The sequence below is a fragment of the Oncorhynchus kisutch genome, linkage group LG19 (assembly GCF_002021735.2).
Source record: "Oncorhynchus kisutch isolate 150728-3 linkage group LG19, Okis_V2, whole genome shotgun sequence".
Taxonomy (NCBI): Eukaryota; Metazoa; Chordata; class Actinopteri; order Salmoniformes; family Salmonidae; genus Oncorhynchus; species Oncorhynchus kisutch.
The window spans coordinates 59,499,238-59,526,179 of NC_034192.2; the positions used below are offsets into that span (position 1 = coordinate 59,499,238).

Here is a 26,942-nt window from a genome sequence, read left to right on the forward strand (position 1 = left end):
CAGGGAGGGGTAGCCAGCTGTAAAGACTCCATATCAAAGCCTTGCCCCTGTAGGCTGCACATAGCCCTCTGGGATATCTTACCAACCTGCAACATTTCATCATGTCCCATAGCTAAAAATTATTGTTGCCCTCGTGACTTACAAATCAAATCACAACAAATTGTATTTGTCACATGCTTCGGTGTAGACTAACAGTGAAATGCTTACTTAAATTACCAAGAACGCAGAGAGCAAGAAAATAGAGAAATAATAGAAAAGTAAAATATGTGACAATAAAAGTAATAATAAATACACAATGAGTAATGATAACTTGGCAGTGTACACGGGGCACCAGGACCGAGGCTATGTGCAGGGGTACGAGGTCATGGAGGTAGATATGTGCAGGGGTACGAGGTCATGGAGGTAGATATGTGCAGGGGTACGAGGTCATGGAGGTAGATATGTGCAGGGGTACGAGGTCATGGAGGTAGATATGTGCAGGGGTACGAGGTCATGGAGGTAGATATGTGCAGGAGTACGAGGTCATGGAGGTAGATATGTGCAGGGGTATGAGGTCATGGAGGTAGATATGTGCAGGGTTACGAGGTCATGTAGGTAGATATGTGCAGGGGTACGAGGTCATGGAGGTAGATATGTGCAGGGGTACGAGGTCATGGAGGTAGATATGTGCAGGAGTACGAGGTCATGGAGGTAGATATGTGCAGGAGTACGAGGTCATGGAGGTAGATATGTGCAGGAGTACGAGGTCATGGAGGTAGATATGTGCAGGGGTATGAGGTCATGGAGGTAGATATGTGCAGGGGTACGAGGTCATGGAGGTAGATATGTGCAGGAGTACGAGGTCATGGAGGTAGATATGTGCAGGGGTATGAGGTCATGGAGGTAGATATGTGCAGGGGTACGAGGTCATGGAGGTAGATATGTGCAGGAGTACGAAGTCATGGAGGTAGATATGTGCAGGGGTACGAGGTCATGGAGGTAGATATGTGCAGGGGTACGAGGTCATGGAGGTAGATATGTACATATAACTAGGAATAAAGTGACAGATGATAAACAGTAGAAGCAGCGTACGTGATGAGTCAAAAACATTAGTGGCTGTTAGTTTACAATCACGTTTCCCAAAGCTGACATCGGTTAAAGTGCAAAACTACAAGAGGTTAAAACAGACACGACTCTGAAAGTTGTCCCTCTTACAAAAATAACTTTCCCTGCAATTAACATTCAATCATTTCAACAGTGAACAAAGAGATTTTATCTCATTGATATGACTCAAGACACAACGCTGAAAGTTGCCAGCCTTACAAAATACCTATATTATCTCAATCAACAATTACATTATTTCAACTTTGAACAATAGAGACAGAACGTTTCTCACAAAATAGAAGACAAAAAAACATAAAAACAAACGTCTACAGAACAATGTATTTCAGTGTCGTTCTTTACTCTGACACACCAGCTGTCTTCTTCACAACCAGGCAATGAGTTCACTGAAACACTGAGTCTATTTTTGGCCTTGGTCTCTGTCAAGTTTATACTAAGCATAGATGTGTCACCTCTACAGTACTAAAGGCCAGACCATAAATGTGGTACCTCTACAGTACTAGGGCCAGACCATAGATGTGTCACCTCTACAGTACTAAAGGCCAGACCATAAATGTGGTACCTCTACAGTACTAAAGGCCAGACCATAGATGTGTCACCTCTACAGTACTAAAGGCCAGACCATAAATGTGTCACCTCTACAGTACTAAAGGCCAGACCATAAATGTGGTACCTCTACAGTACTAGGGCCAGACCATAGATGTGTCACCTCTACAGTACTAAAGGCCAGACCATAAATGTGGTACCTCTACAGTACTAAAGGCCAGACCATAAATGTGGTACCTCTACAGTACTAAAGGCCAGACCATAAATGTGGTACCTCTACAGTACTAAAGGCCAGACCATAAATGTGGTACCTCTACAGTACTAGGGCCAGACCATAAATGTGGTACCTCTACAGTACTAGGGCCAGACCATAGATGTGTCACCTCTACAGTACTAAAGGCCAGACCATAAATGTGGTACCTCTACAGTACTAAAGGCCAGACCATAAATGTGGTACCTCTACAGTACTAGGGCCAGACCATAGATGTGTCACCTCTACAGTACTAAAGGCCAGACCATAGATGTGTCACCTCTACAGTACTAAAGGCCAGACCATAGATGTGTCACCTCTACAGTACTAAAGGCCAGACCATAGATGTGTCACCTCTACAGTACTAAAGGCCAGACCATAGATGTGTTACCTCTACAGTACTAAAGGCCAGACCATAGATGTGTCACCTCTACAGTACTAAAGGCCAGACCATAGATGTGTCACCTCTACAGTACTAAAGGCCAGACCATAGATGTGTCACCTCTACAGTACTAAAGGCCAGACCATAGATGTGTCACCTCTACAGTACTAAAGGCCAGACCATAAATGTGTCACCTCTACAGTACTAAAGGCCAGACCATAGATGTGTCACCTCTACAGTACTAAAGGCCAGACCATAGATGTGTCACCTCTACAGTACTAAAGGCCAGACCATAGATGTGTCACCTCTACAGTACTAAAGGCCAGACCATAAATGTGGTACCTCTACAGTACTAAAGGCCAGACCATAAATGTGGTACCTCTACAGTACTAAAGGCCAGACCATAAATGTGTCACCTCTACAGTACTAAAGGCCAGACCATAAATGTGGTACCTCTACAGTACTAAAGGCCAGACCATAGATGTGTCACCTCTACAGTACTAAAGGCCAGACCATAGATGTGTCACCTCTACAGTACTAAAGGCCAGACCATAGATGTGTCACCTCTACAGTACTAAAGGCCAGACCATAGATGTGTCATCTCTACAGTACTAAAGGCCAGACCATAGATGTGTCACCTCTACAGTACTAAAGGCCAGACCATAGATGTGTCACCTCTACAGTACTAAAGGCCAGACCATAGATGTGTCACCTCTACAGTACTAAAGGCCAGACCATAGATGTGTCACCTCTACAGTACTAAAGGCCAGACCATAGATGTGTCACCTCTACAGTACTAAAGGCCAGACCATAGATGTGTCACCTCTACAGTACTAAAGGCCAGACCATAAATGTGTCACCTCTACAGTACTAAAGGCCAGACCATAAATGTGTCACCTCTACAGTACTAAAGGCCAGACCATAGATGTGTTACCTCTACAGTACTAGGGCCAGACCATAGATGTGTCACCTCTACAGTACTAAAGGCCAGACCATAGATGTGTCACCTCTACAGTACTAAAGGCCAGACCATAAATGTGGTACCTCTACAGTACTAAAGGCCAGACCATAAATGTGGTACCTCTACAGTACTAAAGGCCAGACCATAAATGTGGTACCTCTACAGTACTAAAGGCCAGACCATAAATGTGGTACCTCTACAGTACTAAAGGCCAGACCATAAATGTGGTACCTCTACAGTACTAAAGGCCAGACCATAAATGTGGTACCTCTACAGTACTAGGGCCAGACCATAAATGTGGTACCTCTACAGTACTAGGGCCAGACCATAGATGTGTCACCTCTACAGTACTAAAGGCCAGACCATAGATGTGTCACCTCTACAGTACTAGGGCCAGACCATAGATGTGTCACCTCTACAGTACTAAAGGCCAGACCATAAATGTGGTACCTCTACAGTACTAAAGGCCAGACCATAAATGTGGTACCTCTACAGTACTAAAGGCCAGACCATAAATGTGGTACCTCTACAGTACTAAAGGCCAGACCATAAATGTGGTACCTCTACAGTACTAAAGGCCAGACCATAAATGTGGTACCTCTACAGTACTAAAGGCCAGACCATAAATGTGGTACCTCTACAGTACTAGGGCCAGACCATAAATGTGGTACCTCTACAGTACTAGGGCCAGACCATAGATGTGTCACCTCTACAGTACTAAAGGCCAGACCATAGATGTGTCACCTCTACAGTACTAGGGCCAGACCATAGATGTGTCACCTCTACAGTACTAAAGGCCAGACCATAGATGTGGTACCTCTACAGTACTAAAGGCCAGACCATAAATGTGTCACCTCTACAGTACTAAAGGCCAGACCATAGATGTGTTACCTCTACAGTACTAAAGGCCAGACCATAAATGTGTCACCTCTACAGTACTAAAGGCCAGACCATAGATGTGTTACCTCTACAGTACTAAAGACCAGACCATAGATGTGTCACCTCTACAGTACTAGGGCCAGACCATAGATGTGTTACCTCTACAGTACTAAAGACCAGACCATAGATGTGTCACCTCTACAGTACTAGGGCCAGACCATAGATGTGTTACCTCTACAGTACTAAAGACCAGACCATAGATGTGTCACCTCTACAGTACTAGGGCCAGACCATAGATGTGTTACCTCTACAGTACTAGGGCCAGACCATAAATGTGGTACCTCTACAGTACTAGGGCCAGACCATAGATGTGGTACCTCTACAGTACTAAAGGCCAGACCATAGATGTGTCACCTCTACAGTACTAAAGGCCAGACCATAGATGTGTCACCTCTACAGTACTAAAGGCCAGACCATAGATGTGTCACCTCTACAGTACTAAAGGCCAGACCATAGATGTGTCACCTCTACAGTACTAAAGGCCAGACCATAGATGTGTCACCTCTACAGTACTAAAGGCCAGACCATAGATGTGTCACCTCTACAGTACTAAAGGCCAGACCATAGATGTGTCACCTCTACAGTACTAAAGGCCAGACCATAGATGTGTTACCTCTACAGTACTAAAGACCAGACCATAGATGTGTTACCTCTACAGTACTAAAGACCAGACCATAGATGTGTTACCTCTACAGTACTAAAGGCCAGACCATAGATGTGTTACCTCTACAGTACTAAAGGCCAGACCATAGATGTGTCACCTCTACAGTACTAAAGGCCAGACCATAGATGTGTTACCTCTACAGTACTAAAGACCAGACCATAGATGTGTCACCTCTACAGTACTAAAGGCCAGACCATAGATGTGTTACCTCTACAGTACTAAAGACCAGACCATAGATGTGTTACCTCTACAGTACTAAAGACCAGACCATAAATGTGTCACCTCTACAGTACTAAAGGCCAGACCATAGATGTGTTACCTCTACAGTACTAAAGACCAGACCATAGATGTGGTACCTCTACAGTACTAAAGACCAGACCATAGATGTGTTACCTCTACAGTACTAAAGACCAGACCATCCGTGGAATCCCAAACACTTTCATTTTTTGGGTCAAAACCCTTTCTATTTATATATAGGTTAGTGAGCTCTAATCCCACATGACAATATAGAGCAGTTGTTCATTAAGAACTGTGTGTGAACAGTGAAACTTTCCATAGCAGTAGCAGCTGCAGTGTCTCAGTTACCGCTGGACCTATAGGCCCAGTACACACTCTGGTTATACAACTGATCTGCAACACAACTGATATTTTTTTTAAATGATACAACAGAGAGTTTTGTCTACCTAAAAACGTTTACACAACCATTGTGTGGTGTCTCCACAGTGCTTGTGTGATTATTTTTGTGCAGAAACCCCCCCAAATGTGTTTCAGATCAGTTGCACAACGTAAGTGTGTACAGGGCCATGTAATTCCCTTGGTCGCAATCAGAGTGACAAGCTGTCGGATGCAATGTCGAGTTTGCAATGCTTTCTACAGGATAAACAATATGTCATTGTAAACTATATGTCTTTGTGTAAGAGTTTATATGATACACTTGAACTGTACTGTTGGTTAAGGGCTTGTAAGTAAAGCATTACACGGTGAAGTCTACACTTGTTGTATTCAGCATTACACGGTGAAGTCTACACTTGTTGTATTCAGCATTACACGGTGAAGTCTACACTTGTTGTATTCAGCATTACACGGTGAAGTCTACACTTGTTGTATTCAGCATTACACGGTGAAGTCTACACTTGTTGTATTCAGCATTACACGGTGAAGTCTACACTTGTTGTATTCAGCATTACACGGTGAAGTCTACACTTGTTGTATTCAGCATTACACGGTGAAGTCTACACTTGTTGTATTCAGCATTACACGGTGAAGTCTACACTTGTTGTATTCAGCATTACACGGTGAAGTCTACACTTGTTGTATTCAGCATTACACGGTGAAGTCTACACTTGTTGTATTCAGCATTACACGGTGAAGTCTACACTTGTTGTATTCAGCATTACACGGTGAAGTCTACACTTGTTGTATTCAGCATTACACGGTGAAGTTTACACTTGTTGTATTCGGCGCATGTGACTAATAATGTGTGATTTGATATGTGAGACTCCATATACACCATGTATGAACAGTCATTAGGGTTCAAAATCCCCTATTCACAAATACAATGAATTCAATAGTTTTACACCAAATATTTAGATTTTATTTTGAAGTAGTCTACTGTAGCCTAATAGACATTGTCTTCGAAGTGATCAGCAGTATAGTGTATGATTATAGGACTTGGTATTTGGAAAGGCATGCCTCAGCCCTAGAATAAACAGAGTGTGATTGTGGGGACATAAAGGGAAAGGCATGCCTCAGCCCTAGAATAAACAGAGTGTGATTTTGAGGATATAAAGGGAAAGGCATGCCTCAGCCCTAGAATAAACAGAGTGTGATTGTGGGGACATAAAGGGAAAGGCATGCCTCAGCCCTAGAATAAACAGAGTGTGATTTTGAGGATATAAAGGGAAAGGCATGCCTCAGCCCTAGAATAAACAGAGTGTGATTGTGAGGATATAAAGGGAAAGGCATGCCTCAGCCCTAGAATAAACAGAGTGTGATTTTGAGGATATAAAGGGAAAGGCATGCCTCAGCCCTAGAATAAACAGAGTGTGATTGTGAGGATATAAAGGGAAAGGCATGCCTCAGCCCTAGAATAAACAGAGTGTGATTGTCAAGGCATAAAGGGAAAGGCATGCCTCAGCCCTAGAATAAACAGAGTGTGATTTTGAGGATATAAAGGGAAAGGCATGCCTCAGCCCTAGAATAAACAGAGTGTGATTGTGAGGATATAAAGGGAAAGGCATGCCTCAGCCCTAGAATAAACAGAGTGTGATTGTCAAGGCATAAAGGGAAAGGCATGCCTCAGCCCTAGAATAAACAGAGTGTGATTGTGGGGATATAAAGGGAAAGGCATGCCTCAGCCCTAGAATAAACAGAGTGTGATTGTCAAGGCATAAAGGGAAAGGCATGCCTCAGCCCTAGAATAAACAGAGTGTGATTGTGGGGATATAAAGGGAAAGGCATGCCTCAGCCCTAGAATAAACAGGGTGTGATTGTGGGGATATAAAGGGAAAGGCATGCCTCAGCCCTAGAATAAACAGAGTGTGATTGTCAAGGCATAAAGGGAAAGGCATGCCTCAGCCCTAGAATAAACAGGGTGTGATTGTGGGGATATAAAGGGAAAGGCATGCCTCAGCCCTAGAATAAACAGAGTGTGATTGTGGGGATATAAAGGGAAAGGCATGCCTCAGCCCTAGAATAAACAGAGTGTGATTGTCAAGGCATAAAGGTCTTGGATATAATAAACCCTCATAAAGCTGAGGCACGGGACCCAGGGAAGCAGGGTAGGAGGACCAGACATCAGGAGGGTAGGAGGACCAGACATCAGCAGGGTAGGAGGACCAGAAATCAGACACCGTGCTTCTACACCTGCATTGCTTGCTGTTTGGGGTTTTAGGCTGGGTTTCTGTACAGCACTTTGAGATATCAGCTGATGTACGAAGGGCTATATAAATAAATTTGATTTGATCAGCAGGGTAGGAGGACCAGACATCAGGAGGGTAGGACCAGACATCAGGAGGGTAGGAGGACCAGACATCAGGAGGGTAGGAGGACCAGACATCAGCAGGGTAGGAGGACCAGACATCAGGAGGGTAGCTGCCCACCCTGCTGGCCAACAGATAACAATCTTAACGTCAATGCGTCCCAAATGGCACCCTATTCCCTATATAGTGCACTACTTTTGACCAGGGTCTATTGGGGAATAGGGTGCCAGTTGGGATGCAAACATTGCCCTCTGAGACTGAGTGAGAACTCTCTGGAAGGGTAACACAGTGCTTTATATTTCCTGTAGCCTCAACAGAGGACAGTAGGACACTGCTTTATATTTCCTGTAGCCTCAACAGAGGACAGTAGGACACTGCTTTATATTTCCTGTAGCCTCAACAGAGGACAGTAGGACACTGTGCTTTATATTTCCTGTAGCCTCAACAGAGGACAGTAACATACTGTACACAGTGCTTTATATTTCCTGTAGCCTCAACAGAGGACAGTAACATACTGTACAGTGCTTTATATTTCCTGTAGCCTCAACAGAGGACAGTAACATACTGTACACAGTGCTTTATATTTCCTGTAGCCTCAACAGAGGACAGGAGGACACTGCTTTATATTTCCTGTAGCCTCAACAGAGGACAGTAGGATACTGTACACAGTGGTTTATTTTTCCAGTACACACAAGAAGTTTATAGACATGAGGGGAGGGTACATACAGTGAATAGAATATACATGCAGGATTTACTGGAAATCATAAACCTGTTAAATGTCTAAGAATACACAACAGTTTGCAGAAGCAAACAGAACATGTAAAACCTTCTTGCTTTCTATTTCATATCTGAGTTATAAAGGGGAAGCACAACTTCAACCCAAACAGGAATCATTACTATTATTACTGTGATCAGTTGCTAGCTATAGAAGACAGACTAGGCTTCTTAACTGAGACATCTACTCTGAGAAATGTTTTGAGAAAGAGAGTGAGACATTTAATTTAACCTTTATTTAACTAGGCAAGTCAGTTAAGAACAAATTATTATTTACAATGACGGCCTACCCCGGCCAAACCTGGACGACGCTGGGCCAGTTGTGCACTGCCCTATGGGACTCCCAATCACATCCGGTTGTGATACAGTCTGGAATCGAACTAAGGTCTGTAGTGACGCCTCTAGCACTGAGATGCAGTACCTTAGACCGCTGTGCCACTCGGGAGCCCAAACTAGCACCATAATGTTCAAGTAATCAAATTACAGTACTTCACACAACTCCACATAATTTGCATAGCATCTTTTCAAGAAACTACCAAAGAAGTTAGTAGACTGAAGCCAGGAATAAGTCTCAATCTCCCATGACCCAATGTCATGTTATCAACATTTAACCACTAGCGCCATCCGGTGTCCATCCTGTGAAACTGCAGAAGCTCAAATCACAATTGAAAAATACAATCATGCATTTCAGAAAACAAAGAGACTTACCAACATATAGGATATTATTTTATTTAAAAAAGGGTTTTACAGTAAAATATTGGTCAGCAATGCTGATTTGTTACAGTTGTAAGCAACGTCATTTCTAAATAATCAAGGTGCAATTTTTCATGTTGATTCCTAAAAACTTTGATACTTGATTACCATTTCATTTGAATTTTGATTTAAGACCACTTTAACTGGTTATAGAATGGGATTAGGCTTTTGGTATTATAAGGAGGGAATTGATTGTCTGTATTAATCCCATTTCCCTTTGAAACGTCACACAGTCACACTTGATTCGTAGACCTCAATTCCAGCAGGTCTACTTAGGCACTTCGAATATGTCAACAGTAAAACACCTTCAGAAAAAAATAGATCAATACACAAATCAACAGGAAGAACAACATATTCCCAGGGGTTCTAAAATCAAAAGTGTCACCACTAGCAACAGGAAGTAGCATTACAATCCATAGAACCAAAAACAAATGACACAGTAAGTCAGCCAGAAACGACTATGGCACAATAAAAACTCCTAGTCATGTGACCAGCACCTTACCTAGGGTAGAAGCCAATGAGCAATAGAAGCATACCCACGGCCATTCACCCTTGACAAGGAATCTAATCAAATTCATTCTGTATAAAAAAAGACAGTGTAAAACATTGTGAAAAAGAATCGAACAGGTGACGACAAGTTCATAGCAGTACAGTAGGAAGCCATGCAAATCACTCAACTGTTTGACCTGAAAGTGAGTCGACTGAATCATATCATAAACTACAGTAGCAGCTCAGTTACTGCTTGTTTGGTACAGGGCCAGTATCCACAAAGTATCTCAGAGTGCTGATCTAGGATCAGGTCCACCCTCCTATTCATTACGATTGTAAAGGTAAAACTGATCAGTACTCCTACTCAGAGAGACTTTGTCTATACAGGGCCCGTTCTCAATTGGCAGTTTGATGAGATGAGAAGAGATGAGAAGAGATGAGAGCAGAAGTTCCCGTGAGAATAAAGAAGACAAAAAGGTTCAGTACCGCAGCTCACTGAATGGCACATTTATGTTCCCTGTAGCCTCCATTTAACTACAGTGTAAAGAGGAGGTCGTTTATCCATTGTTTAGTTATTAGAGTGGACAGCAAAGGTGATTTTGAGGCAGCCCAGTTCTTTCCCCATAGCTCCCAGTACTCCCTGTACCCTGTAGTGTCCGTTGGTCAGCCAATAGGGTAGGTCAATGTCAGGGAGGTAGAAGTCTGACTCTGGTAGCGTGTACATCCCCTTAGAACAGACAGGAAATAGAGGTTTTAACCAATACACTTTAACTATGTCCCAAATGGCATCCTATTCCCTAGATAGTGCACTACTTATGACCAAGGCCCATAGGGGTCTTTTCAAGGGTAGTGCACCTTGGTCAAAGTACTGTATATTTAGGAATAGGGTGTCATTTGGGACACAGCCTTAGAGTGAAGCATGTTTTACTGTATAGAAAAGGTATGCACCCTTAGGAGACAGAAAATAGGTCATTTGAGCCCAATAGACATGAATTGAGTAAACAGAAAAAATGATCTTTGAGAAAAACAGAATGAGTACTGAGCAACAGAACGTTAAGTGCACATGTTGAAAACATTCAGAGAACATTTTTTTTTTTACTGTGTTGTTTGGCTAACTGCTGTTCAACAAACACTCTGGTACCAATCATTCACAGTGCTATCAACACACATTCACCACATTGCACTGAACAGAATACGAAAGAGGGAAGTAGCCAAGGGAAGTAGCCTAAGCATTGACCACTGGAGGAACAGGTTCTTTCTTGGGGGTGGGTTCAAAAGGCAACAAAGGGAAGAAAAAGGACAGACAGGCTTATAGAGAGACTAACAGGACCTGTCCAATAAGAAACGGCCGTGATCATTTGTCATTGTCAGAACAGTTTCAAATGATTGTGCCCTAATGAACACAACCATAAACGATAAGACTCACAGCTTTAAAGGGACAGTGGACGAACTACAGTATAGACTCACAGCTTTAAAGGGACAGGGGACGAACTACAGTATAGACTCACAGCTTTAAAGGGACAGGGGACGAACTACAGTATAGACTCACAGCTTTAAAGGGACAGGGGACGAACTACAGTATAGACTCACAGCTTTAAAGGGACAGGGGACGAACTACAGTATAGACTCACAGCTTTAAAGGGACAGTGGACAGGGGATGAACTACAGTATAGACTCACAGCTTTAAAGGGACAGTGGACAGGGGATGAACTACAGTATAGACTCACAGCTTTAAAGGGACAGTGGACAGGGGATGAACTACAGTATAGACTCACAGCTTTAAAGGGACAGTGGACAGGGGATGAACTACAGTATAGACTCACAGCTTTAAAGGGACAGTGGCAAGGGATGCCGTAGGTGTGTAGAGGTTCAGGACAGTCCTGTCCTGGCGGTATCAGCTGGTTGAGCAGGTCACAGCCGTCTGCGTAGTGGCAGCTCCCGATCTCTTCCACACACGGCACCTTGACCCAGAACCCTGCCACCTCCTTCTCCAGTGTCACGTTCACCTAAGAGGAGAGAAATACAGCACCAGTCAAAGGTTTGGACACACCTACTCATTCAAGGGAATAGAATAATAGTAAATAGATCAAAACTATGAAATAACACATATGGAATCATGTAGTAACCAAAAAAAGTGTGAAACAAATCAAAATATATTTTATATTTGAGATTATACAAAGTAACCACCCTTTGCCTTGATGACAGCTTTGCATACTCTTGGCATTCTCTCAACCAGCTTCATGAGGTAGTCACCTGGAATGCATTTCAATTAACAGGTGTGCCTTGTTAAAAAGTTAATTTGTGGAATTTATTTCCTCCTTAATGCATTTGAGCCAATCAGTTGGCTTGTGACAAGGTATGGGGAGTATACAGAATAAAGCCCTATTTGGTAAGAGATTGCTTAAGACATGAAGATCAGTCAATACGGAACATTTCAAGAACTTTGAACGTTTCAACAAGTGCAATCGCAAAAACCATCAAGCGCTATGATGAAACTGGCTCTCACGAGGACCGCCACAGGAAAGGAAGAACCAGAGTTACCTCTGCTGTAGAGGATAAAGTCATTAGTTACCAGCCTCAGAAATCAGCAATTAACTGCACCTCAGATTGCAGCCAGAGGAGACTGCGTGAATCAGGCCTTCATGGTTGAATTGCTGCAAAGAAACCACTAAAGGACACCAATAAGAAGAGACTTGATGGGTCAAGAAACACAAACAGTCGACATTAGACCAGTGGAAATCTGTCCTTTGGTCTGATGTCCAAATGGGACATTTTTGGTTCCAACCGCCGTGGCTTTGTGAGACGCAGAGTAGGTGAACATATGATCTCTGCATGTGTGGTTCCCACTGTGAAGCATGGAGGAGGTGTGATGGTGTTGGGGTGCTTTGCTGGTGACTGTCAGTGATGTATTTAGAATTCAAGACACACTTAACCAGCATTCTGCAGCGATACGCCATCCCATCTGATTTGTGCTTAGTGGGACTATAATTTGTTTTTTCAACAGGGCAATGATCCAAAACACACCTCCAGGCTGTGTAAGGGCTATTTGACCAAGAATGAGAGTGATGGAGTACTGCATCACCCGACTTCAACCCAATTGAGATGGTTTGGGATGAGCTGGACCACAGAGTGAAGGAAAAGCAGCTAACAAGTACTCAGCATATGTGGGAACTCCTTCAAGACTGTTGGAAAAGCTTTCCAGGTGACTACCTCATGAAGCTGGTTGAGAGAATTCCAAGAGTGTGCAAAGCTCTCATCCAGGTAAAGGGTGGTTACTTTGAAGAATCTCAAATAGATTTAGATTTGTTTAAACACTTTTTTTGGTTACTACATGATTCCATGTGTGTTATTTCATTGTTGACGTTGTCACTCTTATTCTGCAATGTAGAAATAGTAAAAAATAAAGAAAAACCCTTGAATGAGTCACAGCATGTCCAAACTTTTGACTGGTTCTGTATATTTTTATTTATTTATTTCACCTTTATTTAACCAGGTAGGAAAGTTGAGAACACCTTTATTTAACCAGGTAGGAAAGTTGAGAACACCTTTATTTAACCAGGTAGGAAAGTTGAGAACAAGTTCTCATTTACAATTGCGACCTGGCCAAGATAAAGCAAAGCAGTTTGACACATACGACAACAGAGTTACACATGGAGTAAAACAAACATACAGTCAATAATACAGTAGAAAAACAAGTCTATATACAAAGTGAGCAAATGAGGTGAGAAGGGAGGTAAAGGCAAAAAAAGGTCATGGTGGCAAAGTAAATACAATATAGCAAGTAAAACACTGGAATGGTAGATGTGCAGTGGAAGAATGTGCAAAGTAGAGAGAAATAATGGGGTGCAAAGGAGCAAAATAAATAAATAAATACAGTAGGGGGAGAGGACCAGTTAACTGGGATGTCTGGATCAACACAGCAGGCTACAGTAACAGTACACCTATCCACAAAATAGGCCATCACAAGGTTTACGTTTACCTATGGACAAAATGCTGTTATAACCTGGGTGGTTCGAGCCCTAAATGCTGATTGGCTGACAGCCGTGGTATATCAGACCATATACCACATGTTAACGGGGATGTTATGAAAAACGAAGTATGTGTCAATAAAACTATTTTACAGACATACCGCCAGGCTTGGTCAAGTTACCTAAGAGGAGAAAATAGGACCAGTACCGGGGTGTTTGGAAAAACGTGTCTAATGTCAGGCTATTCTTGACTTGGACGTTGCACCATAGTTGTTTACAGCAAAGCAGAAACTGTTCTATTCCTCCCTTGCAATGATGTCACCGATGTTAGAGAGAAAAAAATCTGACACTGATCTACGTGATCGATTTCAGGGGCAGAACAGTCAAGTCAGTCTTCTCTGCATTGCATCAACTAAACCAATACAAGTTGGGAACAACAGAATGTCCAGTATGTGAAAGCTGTCTGTTGCAAAAAAAACGTACAAAACGCAACAATATTACATTAACTCATTCTTAATCAGAACATTGCCATCACCACTCTCAATGCCATCCCTTCTCTTGTGAACTCTGCATTTTAAGGGTGAGCATTGAATCAGGAAGTCTACTGTATATTATATATCTATTTGGGCCATTAGTGCAGCAGAGCAGGCATTTATGTGGTGAGCTGCACACATGAAGCTCAGCCTTGAGTAAGACATACCTCCCCAGCCAAGTTTCTACCTGTTTAACAACACTCTACCCAGAGCCACCCAGAAGAACCCAGAGCCACCCAGAAGAACCCAGAGCCACCCAGAAGAACCCAGAGCCACCCAGAAGAACCCAGAGCCACCCAGAAGAACCCAGAGCCACCCAGAAGAACCCAGAGCCAACAATTGACACACACACAGACAAAGTGGAATAGGCTATCACATGGCTGAATAGGCCTACAGACTGATATGGCAAAGTAATAGCTTTCAATTCACTGTTGGTATGTTTTTCAGGAGGAAGTCGGACTATAGTGTTTCAAACTTGCTTTGATTGTGACCATTTTAATCCAAGAAGAGCCTATTCATTCTATATATTTCCCTAGTGGTTAAGAGCATTTCGCCAGTAACTGAAAGGTCGCTGGTTCAAATCCCCAAACCAACTAGGTGAAAAATCACTCGATGTGCTCCTTGAACAAGGCACTTAACCCTAATTGCTCCTGTAAGTCGCTCTGGATAAAAGCACCTGCTAAATGACATTTATTAGTATAAATATGTACTGTATAGCCACAGGAAGTAGTTTGGGGGCGGGGGTGTTCTTAACTATATAACTACCTTTTTTGCCCAATGCTACAGATGTCTATATCTCTGCTTATACAGGACCAGTAAAGGCCCAGTGCACTACATTTGTAAAAAATAAATAAATATATTTTGTTATTATTCTGATTATACAGGGGGTGCTGCAGCACCCTCACTTCCTGTGGCTTTGTATATACTGTATGTATATATTGAAGACAGGCAATACCATATGCCTACCTCAAACTAATGGTTGGTTAATTACAAAAACTTTACCAAACAAGTATACTTTATGAGTAATCAAATAGCATTCAATATCTAACTTTAGTATTTGAAGAGGAGGCCCTTGGTGCATGCTTAGTACTCACAGCGAGGGGAGCGGTCAGCTCGACGGTTGTGTTACCGGACGCACTGGCTTTTAGGTCCCCTGGAACTGTGATGGGGTCCGGGGACAGGGTTAGGGTCTTCAGAACCGCTGGGTCGTCTGGCTTACCACAGTTCTCCCATGAGAACCCAAAGATCTGTGCAAGAATATTGAATAGTCTATGTTACTGTAATAAACATGATGAAATGATAGAGTAGGTTAATGAACAACATTTGAATAAAAGTAAAGATATTTCACTCACCTTCACAGTATATGCTGTGCGCGTTTTCTCGAAATCCAAAGCGCAATTCACCTGCATTCCAATGCATAGCATTATCACATTAATAACAATAACATTTTTCATCGTGCTCAACTAATCTACAACTGAACTAGAAATAATTAGGGTTAACTCAAGATAACAACAGAAAGCGCGTAAACTAAGACCGTGCACAGCTAAAACGAATCGAGAATGACTGCGACACAACACGTTGAGACGGTGCGGTAAATATTTGTTTCCATGAAGTTCAATCTCACTTCCGTGTTTATCAAATCACTCCCGAGGCTCGTGACAGACTTCGCGAGGAGCAGATACTGAGATTTTCCTATTTGTATTTGCGCCTCCTTTATGTAAATAAAGGAGATTAAAGACCAATTTCCTATAGAAATAAAGGATGCGCAAATACAAATTATAAATCTCAATATCTATCTCCTCGCATCCTCTCTACTCGCCTCCTTCTCAAACCGCATTGGAGGAGAAGGTCAAATTGGGCGGAACCTCTGGCTCTCTCATCCAATGGAGTTTGAGAAGGAGGCGAGGAGAGAGAAGAGAGGACGCGAGGAGTATGCAAGTGAGATCTTCCCACAGTCAGAAGCATACTTACCGGATGTATTAGTTTTGGTAATCAATTTAATCCCTCACTTGATACCTACAATAAGGAAATTGATCTTTAATTTTTAGATTAACAAATTGTGGTACAGGCTTTTGTGAACAAATCTAGACCATAGAACACCCCCCCATCCACATCGATGGAACAGTAGTGGAGAGGGTAGCAAGTTTTAAGTTCCTCGGCATACACATCACAGACAAACTGAATTGGTCCACTCACACAGACAGCATCGTGAGGAAGGCGCAGCAGCGCCTCTTCAACCTCAGGAGGCTGAAGAAATTCGGCTTGTCACCAAAAGCACTCACAAACTTCTACAGATGCACAATCGAGAGCATCCTGGCGGGCTGTATCACCGCCTGGTATGGCAACTGCACCGCCCTCAACCGTAAGGCTCTCCAGAGGGTAGTGAGGTCTGCACAACGCATCACCGGGGGCAAACTACCTGCCCTCCAGGACACCTACACCACCCGATGCTACAGGAAGGCCATAAAGATCATCAAGGACATCAACCACCCGAGCCACTGCCTGTTCACCCCGCTGTCATCCAGAAGGCGAGGTCAGTACAGGTGCATCAAAGCTGGGACCGAGAGACTGAAAAACAGCTTCTATCTCAAGGCCATCAGACTGTTAAACAGCCACCACTAACATTGAGTGGCTACTGCCAACACACTGTCAATGCCACTGACTCTACTCCAGCCACTTTAATCATGGGAATTGATGGGAAATGATGTAAATATATCACTAGCCACTTTAAACAATGCTACCTTATATAATGTTACTTACCCTACATTATTCATCTCATATGCATACGTAGATACTGTACTCTATATCATCGACTGCATCCTTATGTAATACATGTATCACTAGCCACTTTAACTATGCCACTTTGTTTACATACTCATCTCATTTGTATATACTGTACTCGATACCATCTACTGTATCTTGCCTATGCTCCTCTGTACCATCACTCATTCATATATCCTTATGTACATATTCTTTATCCCCTTACACTGTGTATAAGACAGTAGTTTTGGAATTGTTAGTTAGATTACTTGTTGGTTATTACTGCATTGTCGGAACTAGAAGCACAAGCATTTCGCTACACTCGCATTAACATCTGCTAACCATGTGTATGTGACAAATAAAATTTGATTTGATTTGATTTGATTTGACCTGTCCCCAAAATAGAGAAAATGCAGATTTTGTGATACCTTCGGCAAGTAGCCACACATAACTGACATCCATTAGTATCCCATCCAAGTTCCAAAACAAGCATTTGGCATTGCAGCTAAACCCATGGGATAGGCTTAATTTGTTGCTAGCCTGAGGCATTGTATTTTGTAGACAACACTCTGAATACCTACACTGGCTTTCTAGCCTATAGTAGTGGACATGCCTATGGGCCAGTTTATTCTACAGTACTGTTGATCTGCTTCTCTCCACAAGATGGAGATGTTGTCCTAATTTCCTCACCTCTCTGTGAACACCACAGCATGGCCTCACCTCTCTGTGAACACCACGACATGGCCTCACCTCTCTGTGAACACCACGACATGGCCTCACCTCTCTGTGAACACCACGGCATGGCCTCACCTCTCTGTGAACACCACGACATGGCCTCACCTCTCTGTTAACACCAAGACATGTCCTCACCTCTCTGTGAACACCACAGCATGGCCTCACCTCTCTGTGAACACCACAGCATGGCCTCACCTCTCTGTGAACACCACAGCATGGCCTCACCTCTCTGTGAACACCACAGCATGGCCTCACCTCTCTGTGAACACCACAGCATGGCCTCACCTCTCTGTGAACACCACAGCATGGCCTCACCTCTCTGTGAACACCACGACATGGCCTCACCTCTCTGTGAACACCACGGCATGGCCTCACCTCTCTGTGAACACCACAGCATGGCCTCACCTCTCTGTGAACACCACAGCATGGCCTCACCTCTCTGTGAACACCACGGCATGGCCTCACCTCTCTGTGAACACCACGGCATGACCTCACCTCTCTGTGAACACCACAGCATGGCCTCACCTCTCTGTGAACACCACAGCATGGCCTCACCTCTCTGTGAACACCACAGCATGGCCTCACCTCTCTGTGAACACCACAGCATGGCCTCACCTCTCTGTGAACACCAAGACATGGCCTCACCTCTCTGTGAACACCACGGCATGGCCTCACCTCTCTGTGAACACCACAGCATGGCCTCACCTCTCTGTGAACACCACAGCATGGCCTCACCTCTCTGTGAACACCACGGCATGGCCTCACCTCTCTGTGAACACCACGGCATGACCTCACCTCTCTGTGAACACCACAGCATGGCCTCACCTCTCTGTGAACACCACAGCATGGCCTCACCTCTCTGTGAACACCACAGCATGGCCTCACCTCTCTGTGAACACCACAGCATGGCCTCACCTCTCTGTGAACACCAAGACATGGCCTCACCTCTCTGTGAACACCACGGCATGGCCTCACCTCTCTGTGAACACCACAGCATGGCCTCACCTCTCTGTGAACACCACAGCATGGCCTCACCTCTCTGTGAACACCACAGGGCTGGTAGGGCTTGTAGGGCTGGTAGGGCTGGTGGGGCTTGTAGGGCTGGTAGGGCTTGTAGGGCTGGTAGGGCTGGTGGGGCTTGTAGGGCTGGTAGGGCTTGTAGGGCTGGTAGGGCTGGTAGTGCTGGTGGGGCTGGTAGGGCTGGTAGGGCTGGTAGGGCTTGTAGGGCCGGTAGGGCTGGTAGGGCTGGTGGGGCTGGTGGGGCTGGTAGGGCTGGTGGGGCTTGTAGGGCTGGTGGGGCTTGTAGGGCTGGATAGGGCTGGTAGGGCTGGTAGGGCTGGTAGGGCTTGTAGGGCTGGTGGGGCTTGTAGGGCTGGTGGGGCTTGTAGGGCTGGTAGGGCTGGTAGGTCTAGTGGGGCTGGTGGGGCTTGTAGGGCTGGTGGGGCTTGTAGGGCTGGTAGGGCTGGTAGGGCTAGTGGGGCTGGTAGGGCTGGTAGGGCTGGTAGGGATGGTAGGGCTGGTAGGGCTGGTGGGGCTTGTAGGGCTGGTGGGGCTTGTAGGGCTGGTAGGGCTGGTAGGGCTAGTGGGGCTGGTAGGGCTGGTAGGGCTGGTAGGGATGGTAGGGCTGGTAGGGCTGGTAGGGCTGGTAGGGCTGGTAGGGCTGGTAGGGCTGGTAGGGCTGGTAGGGCTGTATGATGTTAGGAATGTATGCTGATGCTCACTGTTTTAATACAGGTATATATCTCTTTATTTAACCTTTATTTAACTAGGCAAGTCAGTTAAGAACAAATTCTTATTTACAATGACGTCCAACCCCCCAGCCAAACCCGGACGACGCTGGGCCAATTATGCGCCTACCTATGGGACTGCTGATCACGGCCGGCTGTGATGCATCCTGGTTTCGAACCATGGACTACAGTGACACCTCTTGCATTGAGATGCGCCACAAAAGGGCGTATGTGCTCTTCAAACACCAACAAACCCCAACAAGACCTTGCCTGTGTCTGAAATGGTGCTCCATTCCTTATATAATGCAATACTTTTGACCGTCCCCCATAGGGCTCTAGTCAACAGTAGTGCACTATATTGGAAGTTGGGTGCCATTTTGGACACAGATTAAGGTTGTCTGGCACACATCCAACTGCCTGGTGTTGCTGTCGTCAGTTCTCATTCTCAATATGAGCTGAAGTTGTAGCCAGACTAGCTATAGTGTAAGAGCAGTTCATTCTGTGTTTTCTATTTTATGCAGGACTAAGCCTCTACAATAAACACAAACAAATGAGCTAATCAAGATTAGCCAGACCGCTATAGGCCTGTATGAGTTCTGTTGGAGCGTAAGCACATCTGTGATGTTATCAAACAGTCAACCACTTTTCTCAGTCACTCAGACAGACGGTAGGACAGGGTGTAACAGACAGGCTCCTCTCTCTGGCGTCCCAAAGCCGCGTCCCAAATGGTACCCTGTTCCCTAATATTGTGTACTACTATAAGTAAAGCAGTGCACTAAATAGGGAATGGGGTGCCATTTGGGATGCATGACCAAGTCTCATCTTGCACCTTCCTTGATTGTCTGAGCTGATCTTTCGTCACTCGTGTCTCTCCTCTTCCAACCTCTCTCTGCCATTAGGAAATCACTCACACTAAACTCATACTAAACTGTACAAAAGAGGATTTAACAAAACATCTCTCTAGCCCCTATCCTGTCTCTACCACCTGGCTCCAGCTGTGAAGCCATGCGTCCTTACAGCGTGGCCTTGACGGTCTTGAATCCCATTGCACGTATCTAGAGAACCCTCCTGTTAATTATTTTGTACGTGAAGGAGGTTTTGGTGTCGTTCCATATCAAAATGTCACATGATGAAGTTGGAAACTTCTTGTTATATTATTGGCTGGTAAATCACAGTATACCTATCAACCTGTTGAGAAAATGTGACATGATGAGTCAGACAGACAGTTGACAAACTGTAATGTCACATGATGAGTCAGACAGACAGTTTACTAACTGTAATGTCACATGATGAGTCAGACAGACAGTTGACAAACTGTAATGTCACATGATGAGTCAGACAGACAGTTGACAAACTGTAATGTCACATGATGAGTCAGACAGACAGTTGACAAACTGTAATGTCACATCTCTCCACCCTCTCTCTCTCTCTCTCTCTCTCCCCCTCTCTCTGTCTCGCTCTCCCTCTCTCCCCCCTCTATCGCTTCCCCCCCCCCCCCTCTCTCTCTCTCTCTCTCTCCCTCTCTCCCCCTCTCTCCCCCTCTCTCTCTCTCCCTCTCTCCTCTCCCTCTCTCTCTCTCTCTCTCCCTCTCTCCTCTCCCTCTCTCTCTCTCTCCCCTCTCTATCACTCTCTCTCTTTATCCCTCCATCTGTCTCGCTCTCCCTCTCTCTCTCCCTCTCTCCCCCTCTATCGCTCTCCCCCCTCTCTCTGTCTCTCTCTCTCCCTCTCTCTGTCTCTCTCTCCCTCTCTCTCTCCCCCTCTCTCTGTCTCTCTCTCCCTCTCTCCCCCCTCTATCGCTCTCCCTCCCTCTGCCTCTCTCCCCCTCTGTCTCTCTCTCCCTCTGTCTCGCTCTCCCTGTCTCTCTCTCCCTCTCTCCCCACTCTATCGCTCTCCCTCCCTCTGCCTCTCTCTCCCTCTGTCTCTCTCTCCCTCTGTCTCGCTCTCCCTGTCTCTCTCTCCCTCTCTCCCCCCTCTATCACTCTCCCCAATCTCTCCTTCCCTCCCTCCCTCCCTCTGTCTCTCTGTCTCTCTCTCCCTCGCTCCCTCTCCCTCTCTCCCCCATCTATTGCTCTCTACCTCCCTCTCTGTTTCCACATTCCATGAGATATGTCAGGAGGAGTAACATACTTTATAACTCTTATGACATGTTTTATGGCCCTATGTTATTATCTCATGACAAGTGAAAGTGTATAAATATTGACCTGATGATATCTTCACAGTGCAAATATATTACTTGACCCAACCTTGAATAAGTAAAAAAAAAAGTTAATAAATCTCATGTTCATTATATTTGACTTCGTGAGTCAAAAATGTGTGTCGGGTGCATATGTGTGTGTGTGTGTGTATGCGTGTGTGTGTGTGTGTGTGTGCATGCATGTGTATGTGTGTGTGTGTGTATGCGTGTGTATGCGTGTGTATGCGTGTGTGTGTGTGTGTGTGCATGCGTGTGTATGTGTGTGTGTGTGTGTATGCGTGTGTATGTGTGTGTGTGTGTGTGTGTGTGCATGCGTGTATATGTGTGTGTGTGTATGCATGTGTATGTGTGTGTGTGTGTGTGTGTGTGTGTGTGTGTGTGTGTGTGTGCGTACATACATATGTGTGTAGTTCATGGCCACCGGGGGCCTCGGGAGGATGTCTGTCTATCTACACTACAGTCCCTCTCTACATTCTTTCTTATCTGTTGTGTGCTGACCCTCTATATTACCAGTGTTACAGCACCACCTCTCAGCCAGACAGACTCTTCTCTATATTACCAGTGTTACAGCACCACCTCTCAGCCAGACAGACTCTTCTCTATATTACCAGTGTTACAGCACCACCTCTCAGCCAGACAGACTCTTCTCTATATTACCAGTGTTACAGCACCACCTCTCAGCCAGACAGACTCTTCTCTATATTACCAGTGTTACAGCACCACCTCTCAGCCAGACAGACTCTTCTCTATATTACCAGTGTTACAGCACCACCTCTCAGCCAGACAGACTCTTCTCTATATTACCAGTGTTACAGCACCACCTCTCAGCCAGACAGACTCTTCTCTATATTACCAGTGTTACAGCACCACCTCTCAGCCAGACAGACTCTTCTCTATATTACCAGTGTTACAGCACCACCTCTCAGCCAGACAGACTCTTCTCTATATTACCAGTGTTACAGCACCACCTCTCAGCCAGACAGACTCTTCTCTATATTACCAGTGTTACAGCACCACCTCTCAGCCAGACAGACTCTTCTCTATATTACCAGTGTTACAGCACCACCTCTCAGCCAGACAGACTCTTCTCTATATTACCAGTGTTACAGCACCACCTCTCAGCCAGACAGACTCTTCTCTATATTACCAGTGTTACAGCACCACCTCTCAGCCAGACAGACTCTTCTCTATATTACCAGTGTTACAGCACCACCTCTCAGCCAGACAGACTCTTCTCTATATTACCAGTGTTACAGCACCACCTCTCAGCCAGACAGACTCTTCTCTATATTACCAGTGTTACAGCACCACCTCTCAGCCAGACAGACTCTTCTCTATATTATGTTACAGCACCACCTCTCAGCCAGACAGACTCTTCTCTATATTACCAGTGTTACAGCACCACCTCTCAGCCAGACAGACTCTACTCTATATTATGTTACAGCACCACCTCTCAGCCAGACAGACTCTTCTCTATATTATGTTACAGCACCACCTCTCAGCCAGACAGACTCTTCTCTATATTATTTGCTAGTCATTATCAGGATAAAGTAGAAAACTTTTGAGTATTTTGCAGTTCAACTTATTTTAGTTTGTTTGTTTATTCAATAATGTCAATCATTGTAACTGATCCAAGACAGCAATTAACCAATAGGACAGCTGGAGTTGAAGGGACTAACAGACCTGCTGAACATAAAAATGACATCCCAATTAGGATCTGGCTAGAAATACATAAATCAACCATTGCCCTCTATGGTTGTGAGGTCTGGGGTCCGTTCACCAACCAAGAATTCACAAAATGGGACAAACACCAAATTGAGACTCTGCAAGCACAATTTTGCAAAAACATCCTCCGAAGTTCAACGTAAAACACCAAATGATGCATGCAGAGTAGTATTAGGACGATACCCGCTAATTATCAAAATCCAGAAAAGTTCAATTCTACAACCACCGAAAAGGAAGCGATTCCCAAACCTTCCATAGCAAAGCCATCACCTACAGAGCTATGAACCTGGAGAAGAGTCCCCTAAGCAAGCTTGTCCTGGGGCTCTGTGGAGTCTGTTTGTATTTGTGAACAGAGCCCCAGGACAGAAACACAATTAGACCTAACCAAATCATGTGAAAACAAAAATATAATTAATTGACACTTTGGAAAGAATTCACTGGAAACTGGAACAATATTTGGCCCTAAACGGAGAGTATACAGGGAATACCTGACCACTGTGACTGACCCAAGCTTTGACTATGTACAGACTCAGTGAGCATGGCCTTGCTATTGAGAGAGGCCGCCGTAGGCATACCTGGCTCTCAAGAGGAAACAGGCTATGTGCTCACTGCCCACAAAATGAGGTGGAAACTGAGCTGCACTTCCTTACCTCCTGCCAAATGTATGACCATATTAGAGACACACATTATAAGGGCACAGGGTGAGACCCAGATGCAGACACGAGAGGCAGATGGTTCGAGTCTCTGATATTTATTATCATCCAAGGGGGAGGCAAGAGAATGTCGTGGACAGGCAAAAGATCATAAACAAGGTCAGAGTCCAGGAGGTACAGAGTGGCAGGAAGGCTCGAGGTCAGGCAGGCTCGAGATCAGGCAGGCTCGAGGTCAGGCAGGCGGATTCAGAGTCAGACTAGCAAAAGCGAGATAAGAAAAAGCACTCTGGTTGACTTGACATGACAAGACGAACTGGCAACAGAGAGAGAGAGAGAGAGAGAGAGAGAGAGAGAGACAGAGAGAGACAGAGAGAGAGAGACAGAGAGACAGGGGGGGAGGGAAAGTGATAGAGAGAGAAAGAAAGAGAGAGAGAGAGAGAGAGAGAGAGAGAGAGAGAGAGAGAGAGAGAGAGAGAGACAGAGAGAGAGAGAGAGAGAGAGAGAGAGAGACAGAGAGAGAGAGAGAGAGAGAGAGAGAGAGAGAGAGAGAGAGAGAGAGAGAGTGAGTGAGTGAGAGAGAGAGAGAGAGAGACAAAGAGAGAGGGAGGGAGAGAGAGAGACAGAGAGACAGAGAGAGAGATATATACCATGGTGTCTAATGCCCTCTCTGAGAGAGGATACATTTCAAGGCCCGGTGGGTCTGCTGGAATTTTGATTGTGTTTCCTGGGCGTGCTGAGCCTCCACCAGCCCCCTTCAGCGTCCATCCAGCTGCCTTATCCCTCTACCCAGCCTCCACCAGCCCCCTTCAGCGTCCATCCAGCTGCCTTATCCCTCTACCCAGCCTCCACCAGCCTCCTTCAGCGTCCATCCAGCTGCCTTATCCCTCTACCCAGCCTCCTTCAGCGTACATCCAGCTGCCTTATCCCTCTACCCAGCCTCCTTCAGCGTCCATCCAGCTGCCTTATCCCTCTACACAGCCTCCTTCAGCGTCCATCCAGCTGCCTTATCCCTCTACCCAGCCTCCACCAGCCCCCTTCAGCGTCCATCCAGCTGCCTTATCCCCCTACCCAGCCTCCACCAGCGTCCATCCAGCTTCCTCCCCCTTCCCTTCCCCACGCCACACTGTGGCCAAGGAACAGGTGGGAATAGGGAAAGGGGGAAACCTAGTCAGTTGTCCAGAATGTATTCAACTGAAATATGTCTTCCGCCTTTAACCCAACCCCTCTAATAATAGGTGACTTAGATTATGATGTTATGGTGGTGGTAGAAATAACCATAGAAATAGAATTACTAGAAAGGAAGAGTCTCTGGATAGACTCAATATGGCCGCCAGGAACATTGACTTGAATGAGATTTTATGACTACATTCCCAGCCCCAGTCTATGTTGGTGTGCTGTGTGATATTTAGTGCTGCTGACAGCGTTCCCCACGTCCCCAGGATCTGTCCCACCGCAGGGGAACGAAAGCCTGCCCGCCTGCCTGACTGCCAGACTGACTGCCTGCCTGTCTGTCTAAATGCTGCTTGCTTGTGACATACGATGAGGTTTCTCTGGGTTTGTAGAAAGAGAGTCACAAATGCAGCACCCTGTCTCTATGATGGTTTTCTCTGAAGCTCATAATTCCCTTTCAGAAAGCACAGTGGTTGAGATTGAGTATGGCTCTGTTAAGACCTAACGTGTTTCTGTCTTTCATGTTGTTCACTCGTGGTTTTTCTATGGGCAGAATCACTCAAAACCAAATCGAAGTTTTGTTGGTCACGTAAACAGATTTGCAGATGTTTTTGCAGGTGCAGCGAAATGCTCATGTTTTTTAACTCCAACAGCGCAGTAATATCTATCAATACAATAACAATACACACACTGTGTAACCAACTCTATTCCTCTCTGATGTAACTCTGACGAGCATTAATGGATGTGTGTCAGCATTAAGCTTATAATCTGAGGGTGTCCTGGGTTTGCTATGCTTACCAAATACAAAATACCAGGAGCCAAAAGCATGTTTGGGAAGACAAGTAAACAAGTTTGGACAGGTTGAATGAGAGGAGGATCAGGTGTAGCTTAAACACCTACAGTTCCAGGGTTTATACTTGAAGAGAACCCTGCGAGTCTGGATCACAGCGAAGCATCACTAATTATATCTTATCAAAGTACATTCATCTCAGGATGAAAATGAGCTCCATTGTTCTTTGTTAAAGCCTCTAATGCAAACAGTGTTTAGATTTAAAACGAGCTGATTCTACCGTGTTAAATTGATCTGCGTCCTATATTTGTGCACTCCATTAGACCAGGGCCCATTGTACACTACACAGGGAAGAGGGTTCCATTGGGGACTCAGTCTTAAATACTATACAGTCTTCAGTTATTTTGAAAGCGCAGTGCAGCAGGGTTTTGTTCAAACTTGTACTGTACATTTTTGCACACTTTCTTTCTGTCTTCAAAAAACCCCCAAACCCCATTTCTCTCAACAGGCCACAGATGCAGACGGGCAGAGACAGGAGGCTTGACATGAACACTGTAGGAGAACTGGATATTGAAATCAGACTTAATAAAAGGACGTCTGATTAGCATCTACAGATGATTAATTTGATGACGGAAGAATAGAATATCCCGTCCACAATATTTCAGACATTTTCCAGAAATATTTTTTGAAATAAAAGAGTTGTAAGAGGTTTCTTTTACAAGTATTTGTTCCTCCCGGGTGGCTCAGTGTTCCGGCTGTGCCACCAGAGACTCTGGGTTCGAGCCCCGGCCGCGACCAGGAGGTCCATGGGGCGACGCACAATTGGCCTAGTGTCGTTGGGGAGGGT

The 26,942-nt window shown here is 44.9% G+C and overlaps 1 protein-coding gene across 1 annotated transcript; it reads right to left on the reverse strand.

Annotated features, from left to right (window-relative positions):
• Positions 1-9,306: 9,306 nt before the first annotated feature.
• On the reverse strand, positions 9,307-16,192 carry LOC109878342 (ganglioside GM2 activator). The gene is made up of 4 exons (XM_020470603.2): positions 15,694-16,192; positions 15,436-15,588; positions 11,664-11,846; positions 9,307-10,567 (listed from the first exon to the last, which is right to left on the reverse strand). Exons 1-4 carry the CDS (start codon positions 15,793-15,795, stop codon positions 10,409-10,411), a joined length of 597 nt encoding a protein of 198 aa, XP_020326192.1. The 5' UTR covers positions 15,796-16,192; the 3' UTR covers positions 9,307-10,408.
• Between the last annotated feature and the right edge of the window lie 10,750 nt (positions 16,193-26,942).

Coding starts and splice junctions, on each gene's coding strand:
- LOC109878342 (XM_020470603.2), bottom strand. CDS start 15,795: ATGAAAAATGTTATTGTTATTAATGTGATAATGCTATGCATTGGAATG. Junction 11,847..15,435: donor AGCTGACCGCTCCCCTCGCT/GTGAGTACTAAG, acceptor CTCTCCTCTTAG/GTGAACGTGACACTGGAGAA. Junction 10,568..11,663: donor GCCACTGTCCCTTTAAAGCT/GTGAGTCTATAC, acceptor GTCTGTTCTAAG/GGGATGTACACGCTACCAGA.